At 41.4% G+C, this 24,230-nt stretch overlaps 1 protein-coding gene across 2 annotated transcripts in view; it reads left to right on the forward strand.

Annotated features, from left to right (window-relative positions):
* PKHD1 (PKHD1 ciliary IPT domain containing fibrocystin/polyductin) overlaps positions 1–23,554 on the forward strand; it is a 244,280-nt gene extending 220,726 nt beyond the window's left edge. For both annotated transcript variants that reach the window (XM_032104486.1, XM_032104487.1), the window contains exons 61-66: positions 8,673–8,808; positions 9,342–9,429; positions 12,721–12,828; positions 16,509–16,664; positions 17,177–17,311; positions 21,905–23,554. In XM_032104486.1, coding sequence (XP_031960377.1) covers positions 8,673–8,808; positions 9,342–9,429; positions 12,721–12,828; positions 16,509–16,664; positions 17,177–17,311; positions 21,905–22,248 — 967 coding nt within the window. In that variant the 3' untranslated portion in view covers positions 22,249–23,554. The remainder of the gene's footprint in view (positions 1–8,672; positions 8,809–9,341; positions 9,430–12,720; positions 12,829–16,508; positions 16,665–17,176; positions 17,312–21,904) is intronic.
* The last annotated feature ends 676 nt before the right edge of the window (positions 23,555–24,230 follow it).

Here is a 24,230-nt window from a genome sequence, read left to right on the forward strand (position 1 = left end):
CACATAGTTTATCTTCCTGTGAATGTCTGTATAATATATACTGTGATGCATTTACAGATACAAATCCCTGTTTTGCAAAATCTTCCTAATATCAATATAAATCTGAAAGAACAAGAAGCACAATGGTGAATGTATTGTGTATGTTTGTGCAGGTGCCTTCATACAAAATCAGGAAAATAATTCTGGACAGTCATCCAGAAGCCATTTAATCCCTATCCCCACACTACAGCGGGGTGCTTTGCTCCTTCTTGGTGGACCTTTAACCTGCTACAAACTGAAATATTTTTTTGTTAAGCGTTATGTTTGAGGTAACATGTAAAAAATGGTGCTTGTGCAGGAAATTTGAGGCTCACAGCAAGGAATAAAATGGAAGCAAATTATTAAAGAATGGCTCATTCCAACAGCAATTCCCATGCAGAGCACTGAATGAGATATTACTACTAATTCTCTGTGTCACATGGCACATACACAGGCAGGCAGGGCTGGAGATCAAACCAGATGAATTCTGACACCTCCTAACCCAAAGTGATTTGGTAACCTCTGTGCAGGTTTCAGGCAGGCTGATGTGTGGAGTTGCATAGGGTTTTGTAAAAAAAGACATGACAACTTTTTTCCCTGCATGAGGATCCAAGTTTTTCCTCCAGAGAGCAGGCAAAGGCAGGATGCTAAAATTCTCCATGTCAAGAGGTGCAGATATTGTAGCACTTGAGGTTATATCGAAGTTTTATCTGTCACACACACCTCAAGTGAAGGTGTGGAAAAGATGACATTCAGGAGCTTAAACTAAGCTTAAAATCTCCTTTAATTTAAACTTACTTAATTTTAGGTTAGATATTCACATAGACAGTGTAGAGGGCATATTCTTATATAGAATGTGCCTTTTATTCACAGTTGATGTACAAAAAAGACAACTTCAGTTCAAGTAAGTAAAAGGAAAGACATTAAAATGATCACGAAAATGGAGGTTATTTTAAGAAGTAAGGAATAGAATCATAAAACCATTAAGTAAAGAGTTTGTTTCACTTGGCAAAGCAAATTTGAGAGGATATAATTTTATCTCTGAAAATATGTTGCAAGACTGAATACCGGTGAGGAATCTCTCGATAATAATGGACAATGACAGCACAGGAACAAATGAGTATAAGGCATCGAGAGGTGAATTTGCACTTAAAATTAAAAGTAGGTTCCTCCTCATATAATAAACAAGAGGAACTTTGCAATAGAACAGAAAAGAGAACATTTCACATTTCTATTCAATTCTATTTTCATGATTTTTTCCACACATGGCCAAAATTATATTGTGAATTTTATTTACTTACTTGTTTATTTATTTAATAGTCTGGGGATAGTTAAGGTGGCCAACATGTCATTTAGCAGTCTAGTAAAATGGTGGGAAAGTCCACGTGAATAACCTAGAGGGTTTTCCATCAGAGGAGTGGGATTCTGTAATGGGCTCTTTATGGAAGCAATGGGATAAGAAATGTCATGAGAACGAAGAGGGGGTCAATACTTATATAGAAAGTGTAATGTCATATAAAACTGCCTGATCAAGTTGTACTTTAGGAACCAGGATCAAATTTTTATTGCCAATTCATAATTCTTTTCCTACTGGGAAACTGAGTAGTTGAGAGATGGGCTGTAAGAGGTGGATGCTCATCGGGAACTCAGAGACTCAGACACATCTTCCCACAGAGAAGGTGGTTACAGTGCATGTAAAAAGAGTTTGTGTGACAGGATTCTGTGTCAATAGAATATTGGTCTGTCTGATCAAAAGTGAAGTTTTAACCTCTTACTAGTTTTTTGCTTCTGGTAAAATTGAAACTGGTCATCAAAGCTGAATTGTCAGTGTCAGGAAGACCCGGTCATACCAGGGATGCCAATGTTACAAAGGTCTTTAATTATGTAGATATTAGGCCCCAGATCTATTATTTTAGCTTTTTGTTTTCTTCATATTTAAATCAAGGAGGGAAAACTAAGGAAGCATCTTTTGACCTCAGTCCATGGTCAGTAGAGTAATTGAATTGCAACTTAAGCAGAAGTATTTGTCATTCAGGGACTGTACCAAACAACCAAAAAATATGATGTCTGTCCATAAGATTGTTTGGTTTTGAACAGGAAGATACCAAAAGCAGCCCTTTGTGTGTGGGCCTTGTGTGAAGCCAGCATTTCCCTAGCAAGTTTTCAAACAAATCTCCAAACTACCATTCATGGATCTTCACATTGCCTCTGAAATAATAGTAGATAAGTAAAATAATGCTCTCTGAGCAGGAACCCTTCTGACAGTGTAGGAGTTAAACGGTCTATCACCAAGATATATTTCACCTCTAAGCCTTAAATTTTAAATTAAGTTTCTGTTAGTATATCGTCTACATGGCAAATATATCCAAGAATTTGTCATTCCCACTCATAGGTGACAGCTGTGGATTCAGGCAATTAAAAGTTCTACCCACCAGATAACTCTGGTGGAAATCACAGCTTGCTCTGACAATGGCCTTCCAAAACTCAACTGGCTCCTCTGCAGGAAAGGAGCAGGAGGTAGGAAAGGTGAAAGGAGAGTAGGAGAAAGCAGAGGAAGAGGAAGGTGGAGAGGGTTGGAGAAATTCAGGAAAAGAAGCGCAGGAATTTATATGTCCCTATGGGAGGAAGGAAGGATCAATTGTCACATATTCCCCACACCAGTCGTGGTCTTTGAAACTGAAGGGTTTGTGTTATTACATCTCAGTTAAAAATGAAGAGGGTCAGCTCAAGAGAAGCTATTCCCTATTCCAATGTTCCCTCAGAAATTAATGTTCAGACATGTGCAGGAGATCCAGGAGTGTCCCTGTCATGCTTCTCAAACACTATAAAGAGATCTGATCCCAGCACTGGTACCCTGGTGCTGTCAAACAAAACCTGCCTTGCTTGTGTCACATATGGATTTATTTTCCCTCCTAACAACCAACGGGACCTGCAACATAAGTGATGATTTACAAGACACAGGCAACAGCAGAGAGGAGCTGCCAGCGACGTCTCCAAGGGACCAATCCTGTCCCCACTCAGCCTTATTTAACATGTGAGTGGTGTCACCACTATCAGCAGAGCTTGTCTGCTGTGACATTCGAGTGAGTGACGGCCGTGTCAGCTCCCAGACCACCCCGCTCTGCTGTCGCTCACACTCTTGTCCTGCAGTGAGCGTCTGATGGGAAAGGGGGAAAAATTCTTCCACATGTTTGTTAGCAGGAATCTGGTGAGCAAAGGGTTAAATGGCTTGGGCTGCTGGCTGTTTGTGGGGAAGTGTGCATGTGTGTATATGTATATGAGTGTGTGTGTGTATACATATATGTATAAAAAATATATATATATATATATATATACATACACAGGCACCTTGGTTTGGCTGTAGGACCTCATGCCCGCAGGCCACAGTCACATTATCATCTGGAAATTGGATAACGACAGCACAATGACAAATCCAGGTTGCCTGCAATAAGGTGCTAATCCCTTTGCTTTAATATCGGAGCAGCGTGTAATGATGTTTGGACATCACTCCAGTTTACTGACGACCCCACTGGGGCCGGCAATAGAAGCGTACAACTGTCTAACAAGCCATCAGGTGACCGCCGTCGTCAAAGCAACGGGGGATGCAATCTAATCTTCCCTCCATCCCTTCCAGCTCCCAATAAGGACCAGATTATAGAAGTGGCCCATCAATGCTTGGTAACTCGAATCAATTAACGTTAATTCGCACAATGCTATGATGTATTGTGATCACTTTCATTTCGGAGAAGGGGGAAGAAATTGCTATAATTCACCTAAAATGAGGTTGTCTATGGTGCTGAGGTATTAATTGGGTGTCCATATTAAATGGAAAAGGAGCACGGTAGTGAAGGAAAAGTGGATGAGTGACTCTCTTGGCTGCTATTGACCTATCAGAAGAAGACAGTGCCCTTTTCCTTTGCTTTTATCTATTACAGTTTTCCCTATTGCGTGTCAAGTTGATGTATTATAAAAAATTCATTTGGTGACCTTCCACCCCCCTAGCAGATTAAACAATTTCACTGGGATGGCATCATTAACAGGGCCTTGCATTTAATGATGATTTCTCTAAAAGGCCACGGAGATTCGATTTTAAGCTAACAGATTTATTGCACTATTATAACATATCGTAAAAAACTGTACCACCTACGGTCTGGTTTTAGGATAGAAACTGTTTAAGAGTTTATGTGGAGCTTAAAGTGGTATTTCCTTGGGATACGCAGCACGGCAAAGCTCTGACCTCCGGCGGGATGCTGTTTACATTTAATAAAAGACATTTCTCTGACAGTAAACTTGGGGAGTGTGTTATGGAGGAGGCCTGGCTTAGCTCCTCGCCACTGGCTTTGTAAATAGGGGCATTTCCACTCATCTACAGCAATTAAGGGAAGTCACTAATGAATCTGGAGGATGTTTCTCTCTTATCTGATGCATCTGCACTATCCCTCTCCTTCTAAAGGCTTCTGGTGATCCCACATCTAGACCCTTCATCAGCTTCGTTGTCCTAATGAAAGAAGGGCCTAGAGGGAAAGTCATAGGAGGAGAGGCTGAGGTCACTTGATTTGCTCAGCCTGGAGAAGAGGAGACTGAGGGGGGACTCATCACAGTTACAACTTCCTCGTGAGGGGAAGAGGAGAGGCAGACACTGATCTCTGCTCTGAGTGACCAGTGACCTGAGGAAATGGCATGAAAATGTGTCATGGTTGGATATGAGGGAAAGTGTCTTCCCCCAGAGGGTGGTTGGGCACTGAACAGGCTCCCCAGGGCAGTGGTCACAGAACCAAACCTGGCAGAGTTCAAGAAGAGCTTGGACAATGCTCTCAGGCACAGGGTGGGATTCTTGGGTCTGTCCTGTGCAGGGCCAGGAGCTGGACTCGATGATTCTCTTTGGTTTCTTTGTATAATGTGTGAAAATATGGGAATTGGTGGAAATAAAAGTCATCCTTCAAATGTCTTTTCTTGCTTAAAATAGGAATGACATCAGACTCCTCATTGTCTTCTGATGCTCATGCCTCTCTTCCCTGTCTGTATTAGTTAGTGATAAGATCTGCAGGGGGAGGCAAAGCTCCAACAGTGCACCTGAGAGGGCAGAGGTCTGGCTTATTTTGTCATCCCATGACATCAGAACCCATTCTCACCCAAAGATATTAAATTCCTCACAATCCTTTCAGTGAATCTGTGCCTACTTTGTCTTCCACAACTTTTCAGCTTGCCTATCCCCTATCCTTGCTGCACCTCCCTTTCTTGAATTCCTGTTTTGAATTCATCAGCAATCTCCACCTTTTCAAAAACAAAGAAAGATGTCTCTTTGGCTGGATCATGATTCATTTAGTCATATTAGTCCTGAAATTCTTCCCAATTTCCTTCCCCTTCCAAGGATATATTGATTTTACAACACTAGCATTGCAGACATACCAGACAACTGTTCAATTAATTTCAACATCTATTAGGAAATTAAATATGCCAGGGGCTGCTCTTTGGCACCAAGGCCAGCCGACATATTTCAGTGTGGCCTCATCCAAACTTCCAAGTGAGAATATTTTCTGACTGTATAAGCTCCCAGACCATTTGGGAATTGTTCTGGACTTCGGCATTAGACCTAAACCACAGCTTGAGAGGGGCTGACAGTTTAATGGTAGAGATGATCAGGTGTCAGTGCCAAGGCTTGTTTTTGGCATCATTTAGTTTTCTAGTAGACACATATCCATCAGCTTTAATGAACCTTTCACCCAGGCTCTCATCCTGGTCTCCTTCCCCTTGAAATCAATTGATAATAGCAGTTATTGTTTATTACTATTATTATTATTACTATTGTTGTTGTTGAAATTATTATGATGATATGATATAGCTATATTAGTAATATTACTATATTACATTAGATTAGATATCAGGAAGAAATTCTTCCCTGTAAGGGTGGTGAGGCCCTGGCACAAGTTGCCCAGAGAAGCTCTGGATGCCCCACCCCTGGAAGAGTCTGAGGCCAGGTTGGATGGGGCTTGGGGTACCCTGGGATAGTGGAAGGTGTCCCTGCCCATGGCAGGGTGTTGGATCAAGATGATTTTTATGATTTTATGATTGTAGTTATTATTGCAATTGTAAATCAAATGACAAATTCTCCTTGATTTCAGGGATACTTCATTTCCTCTGCCCTAAATTTCTCTACCAAGTTTCTCAATTAATCCATAATACCTGCAGCAAACCCTCTAGTTTCCATGCCCTCTAACTCCCCCACTGCTAAAGGACAGGCACTTGCTCTCCTGTGGAGCCTCAGCCTGTTCAGCAGACATGTGTTGGCGCTGATGGTGACAGGATCAGGGATTCCTGGTGTCCCTGCTGACGGAGGCATCCCCAACAGCCTGCTGTGCCCACATTTAGAAGAGCTGCAGGGCACTGAGAATCAGAGCTGCTCCCTGTCAGCAGGGAATTGAAAACCAGCAGTCCACGAGACTGCAGGGTAGTGGCAAACAGCACAACCTTCATGCCCAGGGGATGAAGGGAAAGGCAGGTCTTGCTCTGGTCCTCTCTGGGCTATGAGCACAAATCTACCTCCACCTCCTAGAGCAAAGCTGTGCCAGGAAAGGCCTATTTTCCTTCCAGCACAAATTAGCGGGGGAGCAGCAGGATGCTCCTTTCTCCTCCACGCTGGCATCATTTTAAGGGATATAACCTGCTGTGTGCCAGGTTGTGCCCTAAGGCAGGGGGTCCCTCACGGCATGAGTCAGGTTGGAGCATATGGGATATAAACACTGCATTCCATGCTGTGTAAGCCAGGTTCAAATCATCCACAAACAGACACTCATTTTTATACTTCCATTTTAGCTAACCATGTCTAGTTTTGCTATGTTCTGTTTTCTTCACTGTTATTTTACCAAAGAGTGAAAGAGCAAGGCGGAACGGTTCTAAATTAAAAGAGAGATTTAAGTTAGATGTTAAGAAGAAATTTTTTTCTGTGAGGGTTGCACAGGGTGCCCAGAGAAGCTGTGGCTGCTGCATCCCTTGAAGTGTCCAAGGCCAGGTTAGACAGGGGTTGGAACAACCTGGGTGTCCCTGCCTATGGCAGGGGGATGGAACTGGATGATCTTTAAGGTTCCTTCTAATCCAAACTTCCTATGTTTCTATGAATCTATGATTCTGCTCACTCCAGGGAGTGAGAACTGCTTCCTAGGTCCACATTTTGCAGCAGCCTTCCTTGTTGTGCAAGATGAGCACAGTTTTACCATGTAGGGCCTCGCATGTGAATTCAGGGCATTTTTCTTATTTGTTGTCAGTTTTAAATAAGGTGAGGAGAGGAAAAAAAATTGTTGGGGTTTACAGAAACTATGCCAAAACTCATCTGAACCTCTCTGTGCTCAGCTGGAGCCAGGGAGCTGACAGAAAACTGCAGATCTTTAGCTTGAAAACAGGAGTGACTTGGTGTGTTGCTCCTGCAGTGAGTTTTGGTCACACAGCTGAACACACAGTTTTGGAAGAAGGTGGATAACAGCACCTTATTGATACCCTTGACATAAATTTCAAACCTAACGCTGCCTTTGAGACCTTCCCACTGAAACAAAAATACAAGAAAAAGAACCAAGATAAGAACTAAAACTTCAATCCTTGAGCTACCTTTTGAGCTTCCACGTATCCTTAAAGCCTTAGCTGATCTTTCCAGCAGCTGTAGTTCAGACCAGTATTTCCCATCAGCCACGGTATGAACAGTTTCTCATTCGTAATACAGAGTAATACTCTGAGAAAACATCCACAACCATTACCCAAACTAGAAAAAATGAGTTAAAAGCAAAGGAAACTTAAGATCCATATATCTTGTGTTTGTAAACACCTTTAAGCAAACACTGGAGATCAATGAATAGCTTTTCTTCTTTCATTTCAAGACAATACCAAAACCCCAGCCACTTCATTGCAATTGCAGATTAGAGCATTTTATATATATATAAATTATATATATATGAGGTACTAAAAGACACAAAGCACTGGGAGAGGGAGTGAAATGATCCAGGCTCAGAATAGAGTGTTGATTCTTTATTCAAATGCAAAAGTGCTCTCCTGGGATGCTCTAATTTAAATTTCAGGCTTGGAAATCCAATGTCTTTCAAGGGGGTGTCTGTAACTGCTGTATTTCAGTCTCCAGACTTTGCAAATTGGGAAGGTGATGGCAGGAAAAAAAAATGCAGTAAAGCCCTGTGAGCACTGTGCTTGTGTAGAGGAGCCAAGACTTTGTTCTTAGAGGAGCTCAAAGGTTTTCAGTGAAAATCTTTTTGCTGGACAGGAAACATTTGCAGGCTCCACTGCTCTCAGTGCGCTACAACGATGACTTTGGGGGTAAGGTGCTGGTTCCATGAATCCATAAAATCCCTTTCTCTGCCACACACTTCCAACATGATACCAGCGACATACATTACTTTGTTCATTTCTCACTTTTCCATCTGTAAACTGAGGGTGGAAACAAAAGGATTTTTTTATACTTTGGTGCTGCTTTCTGCTTGGAAGTGATGACTGTTTCCTATTTCCATGCATGCTGCTCTCACCTCTCACTCAAGGAATCAAAGGGTTATGATAAGGTAAATTACTAGGTAGAAAATAGGAACAGAAAATAACTTCTAGTACATTATTTCTGATTTTCTTTTTTTTTTTTTTTTTCCCCATCCTTTTTCATGTGAAAGAAATGGAAGCAGACAACACTCAGAAACCTGCTTATACATGAGACCCTACAGCATCTCTGTTCAGGTGCAGCCCTCAGATGGAGAAATCGAGAAGCAGCTTCCTGTACAGCCAAAAATAATTTTCCTGGACAGAAAGGTAGAATTTGCCTCCCTGTGGATGGATATCTCTATTAATTCCATACTATTTTGACATTTGAGATTTTTAGCACAGAGCCAGGCTGTGCTCTGTGGGACCCAGCAATGGCACCAGAGGAACGGGCAGGAACTGATCCCAGGAAGTTCCACTGGACATGAGGAAGAACCTTCCTGTGCAGAGACCGAGCCCTGAACAGATTGTCCAGAGAGGGTGGGGAGTCTCCCTCATGGGGGATATTCCAGACCTGTCTGGACACAGCCCTGTGCTCTGGAATGGCCCTGCTGGAGCAGGGAGGTGGCACCAGAGGAGCCACTGTGGTGCCTTCCAACCTGACCCCTTCTGTCATATGGCCTCTTCTTGAAAAGTTATGGTGAACTTTGTGACATTTGTAATATGTGACACATAAATGCAAACTGCCCTCAGATTGGGGACATACATATAAAAAAAATTACAGATGTTAAAACCTTCAAAGCTTTCTTTGCTCTTGCTGAGGAGACAAGATCTTAATTCTTCTCTTCTGGTCTTCCTCCCAGGGTCAAAGAATTGACAAACTGGGGCCTCCTGCAGAACCCTGGGTCGTATCAGCTCATCTCAAGGACTCCTCCCAGGCTGTGCTGAAAGGTCTGGATGTGTTTTCCTACAGCAAGGGTTATGGCAAAGCAGCTATGCAAAATGATGATGATAAATTTAGGAGTTCTCCCTGAGGAATACTGCGCTTGAAAACCAGTCTTTGGGCTGAAAACAGAAGGTTGCAGTAGGAGTTTGGTGAACTACCCAGTCATATGCTACAGGCAAAAAGTATTTTCGTTCTCTGGTAGCTTAATGGGAGTATATCCTATAGTTTGTCTTGAAAAGACATATCTGGGGTTAAAAAAGAAAAGAATGAAGCATTAGAAATCCTAACACTTGATTTTCAGTTTATGTTAACTGGGGTAATTTCTTTAGGGTCCACAACAACCCTTTTATCCCAGCAAAGGATCAGGCCAAGTACAGACAGAAACAACTGCCTATGGATTGTCATTAACATATTATAATGTGAAAGTGTTTTTTTTTTTTTTTTCATGGGGGATCTAAATGTTTCCCTTCTGGTCCTCATTTATCAAAAGGCCTGTACTCATGAGAGGCTCATGAAAACTCGTGAAAAACTCTAAATGTGAGGATTTCCCTCAAGGTTTTGTGAACGTGCTTAGACATAGAAACTCATTAAGGTAGAGAGCTGAATCAAACAAATGTGGATGGTCATATGCTGGTAAATTAGAAGTTAGAAATGATAGTGATTATAACATTACCAATTTCATTGCTAAAATATTTAAATATAAGCAAGAAGTGCACACAAGCAAAAGTTGGGTTCCCTATTGAAGAGAAAGAATTTTGTTAACAGTAAAGCCGTTTGTATGTTATTTTTCACTTGAAAAGTTCACATTTAGAGAAGATAAGTAGCATTCATGCTGTAGATCAGAGCTTCTCATCCTTCCAGTCCCTGTTTCTGTTAATTAGAAATTCTTCCTACCCCAAGATAGTTCCAGGATTACAGGTTAGAAAAATCCTTTTGTCTTTTCTGCTGCTTTTCATGCCTTTTCAGACCATGTTCCTAAACTTCTTAGGTTTAGGAACATGTGTCTAGATAAGCCATGGATTACTGGATCATCTACTGACTAACAGCGGGAAGAAGGAAGGAAGGCAGGAAGGAAGGAAGAGAGAGAGAGAAAAGAAAGAAAAAAAGCAAGAAAGCAAGAAAGAAAGAAAGGAAGAAAGAAAGAAAGGAGGGGAAAAGAAAGCAAAAAAAGTCACTGAAGCAAAAGACACTTCACATTCTTTAAAAGATACATGCATCAAATTAATAGTCAATAAACTCCAGCAAAGGAAGAGCAGCACAGTACAGATGTTCTGCATGTAATAGTTTGCTGCAGTTTTTCCTTTGACAAACACCCTTATTGCATTCGTCTTTTGAAGCACATGAAAGCAGCATTTAATGGAAATGGGTCCCGTCTAGCACACTGAGGCTGCTTCATCTGACAGCAGCCAAAGTGCCTCGTGGAAGGCCGTTTAGCTCCAAATTAGCTGTGCTTCTACGTTAAATACCAGCTTGCCTGAGAGATCTTTGGGAAGACTCCCATATATATCTGTAATATTCTGAGCTTTGAAGCATATGTGCCTGAAAGCTGAGCTAGTCTCTGTTGAGAAGTACAGTACAGTACTCCAGGCTTCATCACACACTAGAAATGGCAATTGTAAAGTATTTGAACACAGCTGACAAGGCCCTCTGTTAAAATCCATATTACGATACTCACTTGAGAGCCAAGAAAATCTTGGTAGTCTGTGCAGACACTGTCATAAGGAGGATCATATGAGTGGTAGAGGGATGAGCCAGGATTAGGCTGGAGAGATAAAAGAAATCTAGATCCCCACATCTCCACCAAGTCTATTCACAGTAGAAATCACTGATTATTTATATACCACAGCTGATCCTGGAGACCTGTAATGGAATTGGTCATTTGGTGTGCTGGATACTGTACAGAAATAGAAAAACCCCATATATGAAGTCAAAACTGACTGGGATATTAACAAATTAAATAGTACCAGAGTCATAGAGAGGGGAAACTTTATCATTTATATTGTTAAATAATTAATATGTGGCATGGTTTTGCCTAAGACCTTGTCTCGGGCAATTTCTGGCTGTAGTTCAGAGCTTGCTACTTCACCACATTGTTCAATATCCTGAACATGAGAATGGCAGAGTAGAAATGTCTTGCCCACATTCAGCTTTATGTACCTTCACCTGTGCTGCTTAACTGCAATAAAATGCCAAACCACCTGCTTCATAAAGCAAATAGTTATGACATGTTGTCTTTCAACAGGCAAAAGTCTGTGTTTGTGATCACTGGAGCAAGTCCAGCATCCTGAGGAAGTTCTGGCATCTCACCCCCACCTGAACCAACATTTGGAAATTTGTCAGCTTTTAGAATTTCACCCTTCTCACCCCAAGAGCCTGAATGCAGACCAGAGCTGGTCAGCATCACTCAAAGGCCAAGACTTGGCTGGTGCTCAAAGATACACACAATAAAACGGGGATCCAATTGCAAAGTAAATTATGACTTTTAAAAAGAGCCTACAGAAATAACAACCACAGCAAGGGTAAATGTTGGGTCAGAATGCATTCCTTGATAGCTCACAACAAGAGGTAAAGTGATGGAGAAACTCTGTCTCCTGGGTTTCATTTTAATGCTCCCTGTGGAGTTTCCTCCTGCTAGGTTTCCAGCTGACAGTGTCTCCTGTACTATCTCAGGGCAGTCACTACAGACATTTTTCATGGCCAAATATCTTTCAAAGTATCTGACAGAGCTGAAGAAAAAATTCAAGAGATTTAACAATAGGACAGGAGGGAAGATGCCCCAAAGACAAGGTGAAACACTACAAATCAGAAAAGAATTGAAGATTCAGCTTGTCCCTTAGTTACAGTGGTTGACTCCTTGAGACCATCCCTTTAGGACAGAAAATAGACTCTCATTATCACTCTCCTAACCTTGGTGAAATGGTTAATCACACAAGACATGAGTTAAATTAAAAAATGAGCATTTGGAACTTTCTAGTGCATCTCTATAGCTCCTATTACCTTTGTTTGATCCCTTTAATGGCTGCATTCACATTACACCCCCATATGCAGGAAATGCCATTTCACAATAGGCGCAAAGAATGAATATTTAGGAACTGAAGCCCTCCAATACCTCAGGACTTTGTTTTCCGAGTACCTCTGTGTGAAATTTCTGGGATTAGACACAATGTTCATGATTAGGATGGACAATGAATTTAGGATTTCTGAAGTCCCTTAAAGTCATGAGGACTCTCTGAGGTCCTTAAGTGGCACTTATCTGGTTGCTGTTAATTGCAATATGATTTTTTCTGACTCTCCAGGGCTCACCCAAGTGCAGGTCATAGAGGGATGTGCAAGCTTTTCCAATCTGGCAGTCTCCAGCTCAGGGACAAACTGGAGACTTGTGTTTACTGTCACATCACCTCCAGGTAAGCTTCATATTCTGTGTATTTTTAATCTGGTAAAATCAAAGTCCTACGAGTGGCCTGAATTTACAGAAAAGGAGTTAAACTGTGTTTGAATGGGTGGAGCGATGCCAAACCTCTAAATAGCTTGAGTTGTGTTCCACATCCAAGTTGGCATTCCCCAGGCAGTGGCAGAGTTCGGTGATTCCTGTGCTATTCATGCAAGATCTCTCAAATCTGATGAATTAGTACAGAGAAGTATTGTCAGAAAAAGGTGCCTCTTTCTCCCTGGATTCCCTAGTATGTGTCCCAACAAATCAGATATTTAAAGTCAGTTAAGTTGCCAGAACAAACTTTTTCCTATAAACTGGACCTCTCATTCCCTCTTTTTCCCCCTGTTTTTATTCAGAAGTTTTCCATCTGTGCTCCTGGCTGTTTTCACAGTGCCTTTTCCTGACTGTTTGCCTGCACCTGGTCACCTTTATAGGTGGTTATGCTCATTCAGATCATGACTCCAGGACTGGGCTCGGCCAGGGCTCTCCTGGCAGCTTATGGAGATGGTGTTGGCACCTTCAGAGGTCTCTAAGCAGCTCAGTAATGAGGAGGCAGGTGTGCTTATGCCTCCTTGGAAATGCCAGCTGAGGGGGGGCACTGAGGACAAGGCACCCCGTGAACTCTGCCATGTAAAATCCTCAAGGTGTCTGCACGAGAGAAGCAGCTCTGCAGCTGTTTGGGGGGCAGAATTTAAATCTGTTTCTGAAGGTATAGAGGGGTCAAAGTGTTGGTCTCTTGCCTCAGGGTGACTGCTGAGGCAAATCTGGAGAAACAGGAACATGTCTGGCAGGCAGTCCAAGGACATATTAAGATATAGATGTTGTAAGACCACGTGTAAAATCTCTATTCTGGCATTTCATCCATCCATCCATCATCCATCTGTCCATCCATCCATCCATCCATCCATCACCCATCCGTCCATCCACCCATCCATCCATCCATCACCCATCCGTCCATCCACCCATCCATCCATCCATCTCTCTTTACGTACAGATATATATGCATGGATGTCTCGCTAGATAAATATCATTGTAGATGATATAGATATATTATCTATCTATCTATCTATCTATCTATCTATCTCTCATGTCTTGCTTCAGCCAGAAAAAAACAGAGGGAATAAGTACATCTGACTGGTGAAATGGCCAAGTGGAAGTGGGTAATGAAAAATTCTGAGCAAAAATAAATAGGAGTTTGCAAACATTTAGACTGCCACAAGTGGCTCATCCAAATCCAGTGCTGCCCATGGCTTGGCGAAGGAAGAATTGGGGTGTAGGAGCACTTGGAGGTGTGCATTTCAATGGTGGATTTTTGTGTATTTTGAGCTGCCAAACACATGCAACTCCCACTACCTTCACTTCAGTGAGAGCAAATGGAAAGTCAGCACCTCACAGGATCTGACTCTTTAGGCTGGAAGCACACTTAATGAAATGTGTTTAGAAACCTATTCCAGGGAAATCCCAAAATCCTTTTTCTGAACAAAGGTTAAACAGAGATCCCTTTTCTGAAATATTTATTCAGTCAGAGAGTTACTAAGAATTAATAATAGACTCACAGAATGGTTTGGGTTGGAAGGGATCTTCAAGACCATTGCATTTCAACTCCCTTGCCTTGGGAAGGAGCATTTTTCAATAGACCAGGATGCTCAGAGCCTCATCCAGCCTGGCCTTGAACACCTCCAGGGATGGGGCAGCCACAGCTTCTCTGGGCAACCTGTGCCAGTGCTTAATATCTAATTTAAATCTTCCCTCTTTCATCTTAAAGCCATTCCCCCATGCAGGATGTTTAGAGGTAGCAATGTTTACAGGCAGCTGATGCACCTGTGCAGGTATCACCTGTGTAAATCAGATTATTGCACGCTTTCAAAGTGCACTGCAAAAGTACACACTAAAGAAAGAATCCCTTTTGCTCCTTGTAATTGGCAATCATTCTGGAGACTATATAAAGGCTTTTACACTGCTAGATTCTTACTGAAGAGATTTACTTTTATTGCTTAAATAAACCAAAATTAAACAATCAAACAGTAGATGTTTAGGATATATCTTCATGATCCAGTTGCTCTGTGCACCTACCCTGGCATAATTTACTGTTTGGAGACAGCTCAGGAGGTGCAGCTGATGCTGAATGCAATAATCCCAAATGTTTTACCGGTAGTTCCTGGGGAGAGCAGACTATTCATAGCACCACTGCATAGTCCTGCTCCTTGTTTTACAGTAATATTCCCTTCACGGATATGTATCCCAATGGGTTTGATACATCCACTTTCCATTTAAACCAACAGCATCCTACTCACAGACTATTAGAGTAGCGCAAAACACCTTTAAACACCTGTCTGTGTAGAGTCCTTGATACCTGAGAGATTTCTTCTCTCAGCTGAAGTTCATATGTGTTTGTACCTGCAGGCAGATTTCTCCCGATCGGAACATGCTTCCCACCTTGTTCTGATGAAGCTCAGCTTCGTTCAGGTGGACAACACTGACACAAATCTAATTAGTTTCTGCTAAAAGTACTTACAGCTACTTACCCTGCTCTCCAAGCCTCCCTCTGACAGCGCTTCTGATTTTTTTTAATGAATTGATGAAAAAAAGAGGCTTTTAGATTTTTATTAAAAGCGGAACTCAAGTAAAAGAAATATCCATCCACCAAATTATTAGAACTGTGGGGTTAGGACCAATAATGAGTCAGGTAGTAAGACAGATAATGAGTTGATGTGCTAATCCACATCCTTCAGGTTGGTGTACAGACAGCACCAGGGCCAGTTTTCCTAAACTCCTGTTCTTGCCTGGCACATCTGCATTCAGAACTTGTTTTGAAAATAACTTAGGGAACCAAAACCTCTCTCTATTTCAAAAGGGTGGTATTGAGCATCTTCCAGTCCTTGAGACTCAGATCTGAGACCCAATGAACTCTTGAACACAGAAATTATGAGCAGTGCCTGGCTTGATTCTGCCATTTACAGAAAACTTTAGGATCTCTGGGCACAGGGCATTACCCAAAGCTTCTGTCTTTCAAGAGACTAAATATTTACTGTGTAACAGCAGAAATACTGGCAGTTTTTATTTATAATGCTCATTATTGACATGGTGGAAAATATTAACAAGGTCACTGGAAGTTTTCTGCATTATGGATTTAATCTTCACGCTGGTGAAGGTTTTTGGGTTCCCCCGTAACCTATATTGATATGATTCAGGTATAGCCTGTAAAAACTGTGTATTAACAACTTTCTTGTCACAACCAGTTTTTCTGTCTTGCAGAATATATGCATGTTTTCTGTAGCGGCCTGATCTGTTTGGCCTCAGAAGCAGATGCTTTGTGAATGTATTTTCTGGGGTTTGTGTCAGTTAGACAAATTCATGGAGGAAATATTAAGTGTTGTTGAATGCAAAGAAGCTGTTTATGCTTCAGCAAGCACTGAAAGCTTGAAACCTAGCTTGTAGAAATATTGTTACACATTTGGGTTGTCCTGGTACTCAGTCCTAAATAAATATTGTCAGTTAATGTTGGATCTGTCTGGAGACAGACGGATTTATGGTTTGTCGCTGAATGCATATTTAACAGTGGCATCCCTGTTGAAAGGTTATAAGGTGGTGTTTTAGCTGTGAAACCAGCATTTTTGCTTTTGTAATAAACTGACTGCTTTAAATTCTCAGGGGTGAAGTTCACTGTGGTGTCCCAGCCATTTGCCACCTTCCCTGTCCCCACGAGAGCCAAGGCCAGCATGATCCTCGTTGTCATACTGGGTTCAGCAGCGTCTGCATTCGTCATTGTTCTTTCATTCTGCTGGTTCAGGAAGAGCAAAAGCAACAGTAAGTTGGAAATATCAACAAAATTTTATACATGCAGACTCCTTATTTTATTTAACAAATCCCCAGAGTAGCCAGGATGGGTTTCAGACAACAGAACTCAGAAAAAGCTCTGAGATATTCAGTAATTAGAATATATTTTGTAGTTTACGCAGGGGCAAGTGTTGGGCTTCAATGATCAATGTGGGTCCCTTCCAACTCAGACTATTATATGATTCTATGATAGTTCAAGGTTATACAGTTTTATGCCTATAAAAGGTGTCTGAGTCCAGACAGATATTGCAAAATGTTTCTTCTTGGAAAGGATTGTTAAGCACTGGAGCAGGCTGCCCAGGACAGTGGTGGTGTCCCCATCCCTGGAACTGTTCAAAGCTGTGCGGACACTGCTTTTGGTGGCATAATTCAAGCAATATTCTACTATATATTCAACAACATATTCAACTTTTGCTTGAACTAATAATTTCTGCTGAGCAGAAGATGTACTGAGGGTGATGTGTCTGTGTGTTTCACTGCAGAAACGAGGACTGAATGCCCTGATGTACGACAGGACAGCACCAAGAGACCCAGTGAACAAGCACAGCCTCCTGCAGCTCCCACCAAACCTTGTTGCCATCAAGGACCAAATAAAAGTGCAGTGTCTGTAGCAGGAGGTGAGACTGCAATTCATAAACAGTTGAACACCAAAAGAGTCAGTTGATGTCTTTTAACCTGTTCAGGTGTTCCCGGGGAAGTGATGGAGTCACCATCACTGGAAGTGTTCAAAAAATGTTTGGGATGTGGCAGCTGGGTAGAGGTTTAATGATGAATACAGTGGTGCTGTGTTGGTGGTTAGAGCCAATAATCTTGGTGGTTTCTTCCAACTTTAATGATTCCATGATTCTATAGGTTTGTATAGGATCAATGGCGCATTCGCAAAAGGTCTGTCTCTTTATTGCCTTCTCCTTCTCCTCCCTGTTTTTATTTCTATTTGTCATTTCATCTCCTTTAACACAGATGGAGTGAATTCCCAGCTACACTGAAGGTAGCAGCATAATCCCCCTTATGCTCATGCTGTGATTCTTGGGGTGTCCTGTGCAGGGACAGGGCCTGGATTTCAGTGATCCTTGTGGGTCCCTTCCCCACAATTCAGGATATCCTATGATTCAATGACTCCATGATTTCTTCTAGTGTTTTTGGAGTAGGGCAGGGACCAACATTCCTGATGTCCCCACATGCCTGGAGGAGCAGGGGTCCTCCCTGCCGAAATCTCCAGGTACTGGAGGGGGATCAAAAGCTTTGGACAGGTTTGCAGGCTGTGAAGGACTGCACTGAGTTACACTGGAGGTAAAAACACCCACCCAGGGCTCATTTTCATAGTTGGTCTCTGTGAGTCCAACCCAGCAGCCCAAAGCATCTCCACTCCCACCCACCCCACACTGTGTCCCACTTTACTCCCCAAGGTCCTGCCACAAACAACCCTTTTCCTGCACACCTCCTCAAGACTTGTCCTTTCATCATCTGCTGATCAAACCCGACTCCTTCCGAGGTCACAGAAAAGCAGACAGCCCTGGGGGCTTGTGGCTGGCAGCACAAAGCACCGGCTTCCCTCTCTGCAAGTGTGAAATGTTCTTACAGTAGTTGAGGACTTTTTTTTTTATCTCACCTGCCAACAGCACAGACCTAAGGGCATTCGGATAACCCTGCTGAATCCCCCATTTACTCTGTTTTGGGAATTTCTTTTTCCTCCTTCTTACCGAAGCCTGTGGATTACATAAGATGCAGGAAGAGGCGAGCTGGAGTTTTAGCTCCTTTTAATTAGCATCTATCACAAAAGCAGAGGGAGAGAGAGAAGGAGAGGAAATTCTGCAGTTTATATGTTTTGATATTTGCCATACTCCTCCAAAACACAGCATTCAGCTATGTGCCTTAGGATACATATCTGCTATAAATTCATTTTTTATCTAATTTGTCTGAGATCTAAGCTTCCTGTGGAGGTCTGAGATCAAAGGATCTGATTCTGTCTGATGTCGGCTCTGACACATAATGCGTGCTGACTTAGTCCTGTCTATAAACTCGCAGTGGGAGGCTGCCACTCTCCCTTGACACCTTTACATAGTGAACTTTCATTTTGGCTGGGGAGGCAGACAGGTACAGCGTTGATTGGAGCTGTCGTGTAAATAATTCATGGAAAGAATTTTTTTGTCAGAAAAAGGCAATCCAGCCACTTAGAGTCTTTTAGGAATAGTTGCAAGACAAAAAGATTCCCCAATATGTTCAAATCTAAACAAGGATAACAATATCTTAAGTGAATTTAATACATATGACTTGGAAATGTCTAATGTTTGATTCCCCCTTATTTAAAGTGCTGTTGGTTTTGGAGAGAGAGAGAGAGAGAAGAAATCAAAGCTGCACTCTTTTTGTTTAGTTTCTGCTTTTTAGCTCTTCCCCTCAGAAGAAATACTGCTTTTCTAACACAATTAACTGTTCAGAGCCCTTATTTATTAATCACCACAGTAAGACTAGCAAAACAGAGCTTTTCTCTTTGGTAGGTGCTTGTTAAATGCAAAGTCCAGTGGATCAGGGGCCTGGATGTTGTACCAAAAGGAGCAGCTGAGGATGACGATGAGGGAGAAACCAATATGCACAGTTATGCAGTACAGCAGGGAGAAGGGATCAAGATATTGCCTTGCCTAACCTTGGTCTAACAAGAAAAATCTCCTCAGCTTCTTGTAATTATCTCTCTCTTGAATTAAAGAACTTTTGATGGGCTAAGGCATTGTTAACAGAACACACCTGGAGGTGGAGGAACATATTGTTTCATTTTGCTTTCTGCAATTTATTCTGGTGGTCCAACAGAGAGCTTGTATCCTCCTACAACTTATATTTCCAAGCTTCAATTTTCTGTCATTTCCCTAAATCTTTTCAGAATGGTACCTGATTGATTCTTATTCTGAACTCCTGGGACACCTTCAGCTAGAAATCACTGTGGTATTCCTGAAGATGTTATCTCAATCTGCAAACTGAGTTTCCCTCCCTTCCTCCTAGCTTGCTCAGATCAGCTCCTCCTCCTTCCTTTCTACCAGTTTGCCATTTTCCCCTTGTTTTACAAAATTTCAGCAGAATCAATTTCAGTTTTAATTACAAATCACCAGTGGAAACACTGAATATCTCCCATTTCAGTGGTAGTGTTTGGTACTGCCACACATCCCTGAGAATTATTTCCCATGTATAATTTCTGCCTGAGCTCTGTTAGCTGGTACTTAATCCAGTTAATCATGAGCTTTCATGATATGTAATAGTTTGTATCTAGTTAAAAAAACGCCCAGGAATCTCAGGGCAGTATTTCATCCCTGAAACTGCTTCTATCCAGAAAACTTGTAGCCATCTCCATTGATTCAAAATTGCTTGAAAAACCTTATTTCCACTGTTGAAAATGGCACCTTTGAAGATGAGAGAGCCAGTAAATCTCCAGAACTAACATGAAGCTTTGGTATAGGAGATCATGACCTTTTTATCTTGTTTATGTGTCTAAAGAATAAAATTGAACCTGGTGGAGTATGTAATTTGTACCTTAAATGAGCCAACTACCTAAAGTTAAAGCCAGCTTAAGAAGGGAAAGTGTTAAACATAATATTATGTCTTGACTGCTGAAATTTTAGTAACAACTTTCTGGCAGATTTCCAAGAGGTACAACTCTGAAATTTAAATTTATGAGTGCACAAGTTGGAAAAAACAGGATCACCCTTTAACAGGAAAAATGAATACAAGCATGAAGTCATTGCCAGGGCTGCCAGAGTTCAAGTTGGTCAAGGGGTGTCTGGACAACCTTTCTGTCATATGATTAATTTTAGGTGTTCTTGTGAGGGTCAGGGGTGGGACTCAATGACCCTTTATGGGTGCCCTCGAATTTGAGACATTCTATGATTCAGCAAATATAGTTCCAACTAATGAATTACAGAAAATTCAGAAGAGAATGAATCTGAGCATAAGGTCCCGGCAACTATGAGGCTGAATGTCCCAGGCTCTTAAGGGTTAACTGGAAGCACAAACCTGAAAAATCAGAAGTGGCAACTATATATTTTCTGGTATTATTTGTGCTAAAGACTACAATGGATATTGATAAATGGACTAATAAAGCTGATTTTGTCCACTAACACATGAGACATTGACTAGGATTAGATCTGGATTTGGAATGAGTATTAAAGGTTTGGGTGGAGGCTGTTGTCTTTTTTTTTTGCAGAGGGAAGGAGAGGATTACAAAAATATTATGAATGCTTTTAGCATTCAAGTTATGCTAAAAATGAGGCTGCCAATCACGATGAGACACTCTGTCAGCTCAGAAGATATCTGTTATGTCACTACAAGTGATCCTGACTCTGTTATTGATAACCATTTAATGTATAAGGATGTAAACATTTCCACATGAAAAATGTATAGTGCGTATTTTCCTTTTCCTGCATTTTTTCTACGTCACTTTTTAAAAACAGTGTTGCAGGTTACAGGCTCTGCCTTGAGTAGGACTCAAATGTTAGAAATATAAAGTTCTACCTTAAGTCACAGCCTGTTTCAGAAAGGGATGATGCATTTTATGGGTGTGTAGTATTAAAATATTATCAGTCTTGGCAATTCATAGCTTACTAAAAAACTGCATTCTATACACTTTGTTATTAAACATTTATTCAAAATTTTATTAAATGTTGGAGATGCTCTAGCAGCTCTTAGTGTATCAATAAGCACAAACTAGCTGGGTTTGTTGGTTTTTATTTATTTGTGGAAATAGCTAATGGTTGTTTGGCTTTAACATTTTATTTCTGTCAAACTAGAATGTATGGCCAGTGCAATTATTTCTGTAACAGTAACTGCTTTTTAATTAATCATAGAATCATGGAATGGTTTGTGTTGGAAGGGACTTTAATAATCATCTACTTCCTCCCACCCTGGGCAAAGACACATTCCACTATCCCAGGTTGCTCCAAGACCCATCCCAACCCCTCCAAGGATGGTGCAGCCACAGCTTCTCTGGGCAACCAGTGCCAGGGCCTTGCCACCCCCACAGGGAAGAATTTTTTTCCTAAACTCTAACCCAAATCTCTCATTTTCAATTTAAAACTCTTCCCCTTGTCCTATCACTGTCTGCCCATGTGATATGGGGAAAAAAATTTAAAAATTTATGAATCTCTTTAACACAGAGTAAAGGCATAGAAGGATAAGGTACATGAAGGTGGGGTCTTATTGGAAAAACCAAACAAGTCTTGCCTTCACAGATATGGAAGAAACTGGAGCAGTGGGACCTGCCACAGGGCAAGCAGAGGAGCTGAACCTGCAGCCCCATGAAGCCACATCAGCGAGAAAGCCGAGCACTGTCCAATCCAAGGCAGACACCTTTCCATCAGCCAGGAAAAGTGACAGTCCCCCACAGCCACATGGAGGAAGGTCTCCTGGTGACTCCATGGAACTCCAGCAGCCAACAGTCCCGGGGAGCTCCAGCCAGAAGGAAGTGCCCCAACCTTCAGCTGGATACAGCCAGGAAAGAGAGAAGTCCAAAAGGATGCCCAAGCACCAGAATGATGTCAGAGAGTGCGTTGCCATGGTGGCAGCAGAGGGGTAAAGCAGTGATGGGAGGGGGTGAACCACTGCAGCCACTGAGGGGCTGAGCCTTTTGCCTCTGTGGTCAGAGAAAATCGTACAGGTATTGAGATGGGGAACCACAAGGCCACATGGGCAAATGAACCTGCAGCCACCTGCGAGACTCTTTGATGCTGACCTTTCTTAGTTTCCAAAATGGTGTGGGTGCATCCAAAGTGCCAGTTGAGAACAGTTCTCCTGACTGCTCCAAAACTCTCTCCAGGAGTTGTTTTGGGGAGTGCTTCATGGATCATCTTTGAGATTGCATTCAAAAGCAGTCAGGGATCCAACCTAAGAACTCAACAGGGTTGCTGACACTACAATACTCTAGCATGGATGTAGTCTTAGTGTCTAGAGCATTGCTGGTGAGTATGCCTATATGTAAATATACAGAAATTTTCCCGTTTCTTCCAGCCGTGCTTTTACTGTCATTCAAAGAACCTCAGTACATACAAAAATATTTTTCTTTTTTTTTTCATTTATTCAACTTTCATTGTGTTTTGAGTAAGTGCTTCCATTCTGCTCTACTTAAACCTTTTTTTTTCTTTTTTATTTTTTTTTTCAATTAAAGTATTTTACTGAGTAAATCTTCACTATGGTGTTGTTTTCTGACACCTTTAAATCACTGGCTTGTTATGAACACCACTCTTTATGGATAATAATAATAATAATGCTGATGTTCTTCAATTGCTCAGAGAATTCCTCTGTGCTTTGCTTTACTGAGCTGGAAGATGAGGAACTTTATTATGCCCTCTCTGTACCATAAAATTCTTGGCTGCAAGATGGCCTGGTGGCCCCAGATGAAATTTATACTCCTTTGCAGAAAAAAATTGCTTAATCTGGAAGATGAGGTTTCTGGCCAGATCAGCAATGGAAGAAAAGGTGAGAAACCTTGATCTGGAAAAAACTCAAACAAACCCCAAACCAGTTCTCTTCAAGCTGCAGGAGTTAAGGTGCAGATTCTGGTCAAGCTACTCAGTTTTACTAAGCACAAAAATAGATTAACCAGTGTTGGCTCCTGCCTTTATAATCATAATTTTGGGGTGAAATTAAACTGATTCCACTCTGAGCCAGGCTTCTGGTTGAGTGAACAGGAGTTTTTCTGCATCAAGACACTTGAGGATGAGGATCTTGTTAAGTGCAATGAATCTTCCTTTCTCACCCCTTCCATGGTATAAAAAAACCATTTATTACATTATTTTCTGCAGAGGCCAAAATATTATTATTGTGTAGATCCCTAAGGATCATGATTCAGGGGCTGAATAAAAAGTAATGCCTTTCAGAAACATCCAGGACTGGTGAAATTATTTGGAGATCCTTCTTTTCCTCCTCAGCAGATATCCAGTTTCAGATGGTTACACATGGCAGTAGATCCTTCCCTCTACAGAAACACAATTCCTCCCTTCCATAAATTCTATTTTGCTTCAGTGTTTCTACTTCTAGTAAGTGACTCCATCACATCCAGCCAGCATAAAAGCAAAGAATGTATAAATACATATGTCAGAATGCCTGAAAACAATATTGAATGTAAGTTATATGAAAATACTATACAAAAAAGAATTATTTCTGGGAAAAAGTCAGACATATTGGAAATAGTTAAGGGTTTAAATTAATCCTTTAGTTCATAATCCTAGAATTTATCCATACTCTGTATGCAGAATAAGTAATGTCTTGTATATCTGGACCTCTAATGGAATTAGCAGGGCTAAAAGCCTTTAATTGCAGCATTTTCAACCGAGTGAGTGGTGGTACACAGGAAAGAAGTGGGAAGAAACTGAAACAAAACATGGTGACAAATGGGTGCAAACATTAAGTGAATCCTAAGTGACAAATTTAGGGGATCTTGTGTATCAGAAAAAAAAAAAGAAAAAGAAAAAACACAACTCTGTAGTGATTAGAGAGAAAGATGTGAATGAGACTCAGTGGTTGTTTGAAGTGGTTGAAGCCATTTTCATGGCTAAACAT

Source organism: Corvus moneduloides, chromosome 3, assembly GCF_009650955.1.
Source record: "Corvus moneduloides isolate bCorMon1 chromosome 3, bCorMon1.pri, whole genome shotgun sequence".
NCBI classification, from domain to species: Eukaryota; Metazoa; Chordata; class Aves; order Passeriformes; family Corvidae; genus Corvus; species Corvus moneduloides.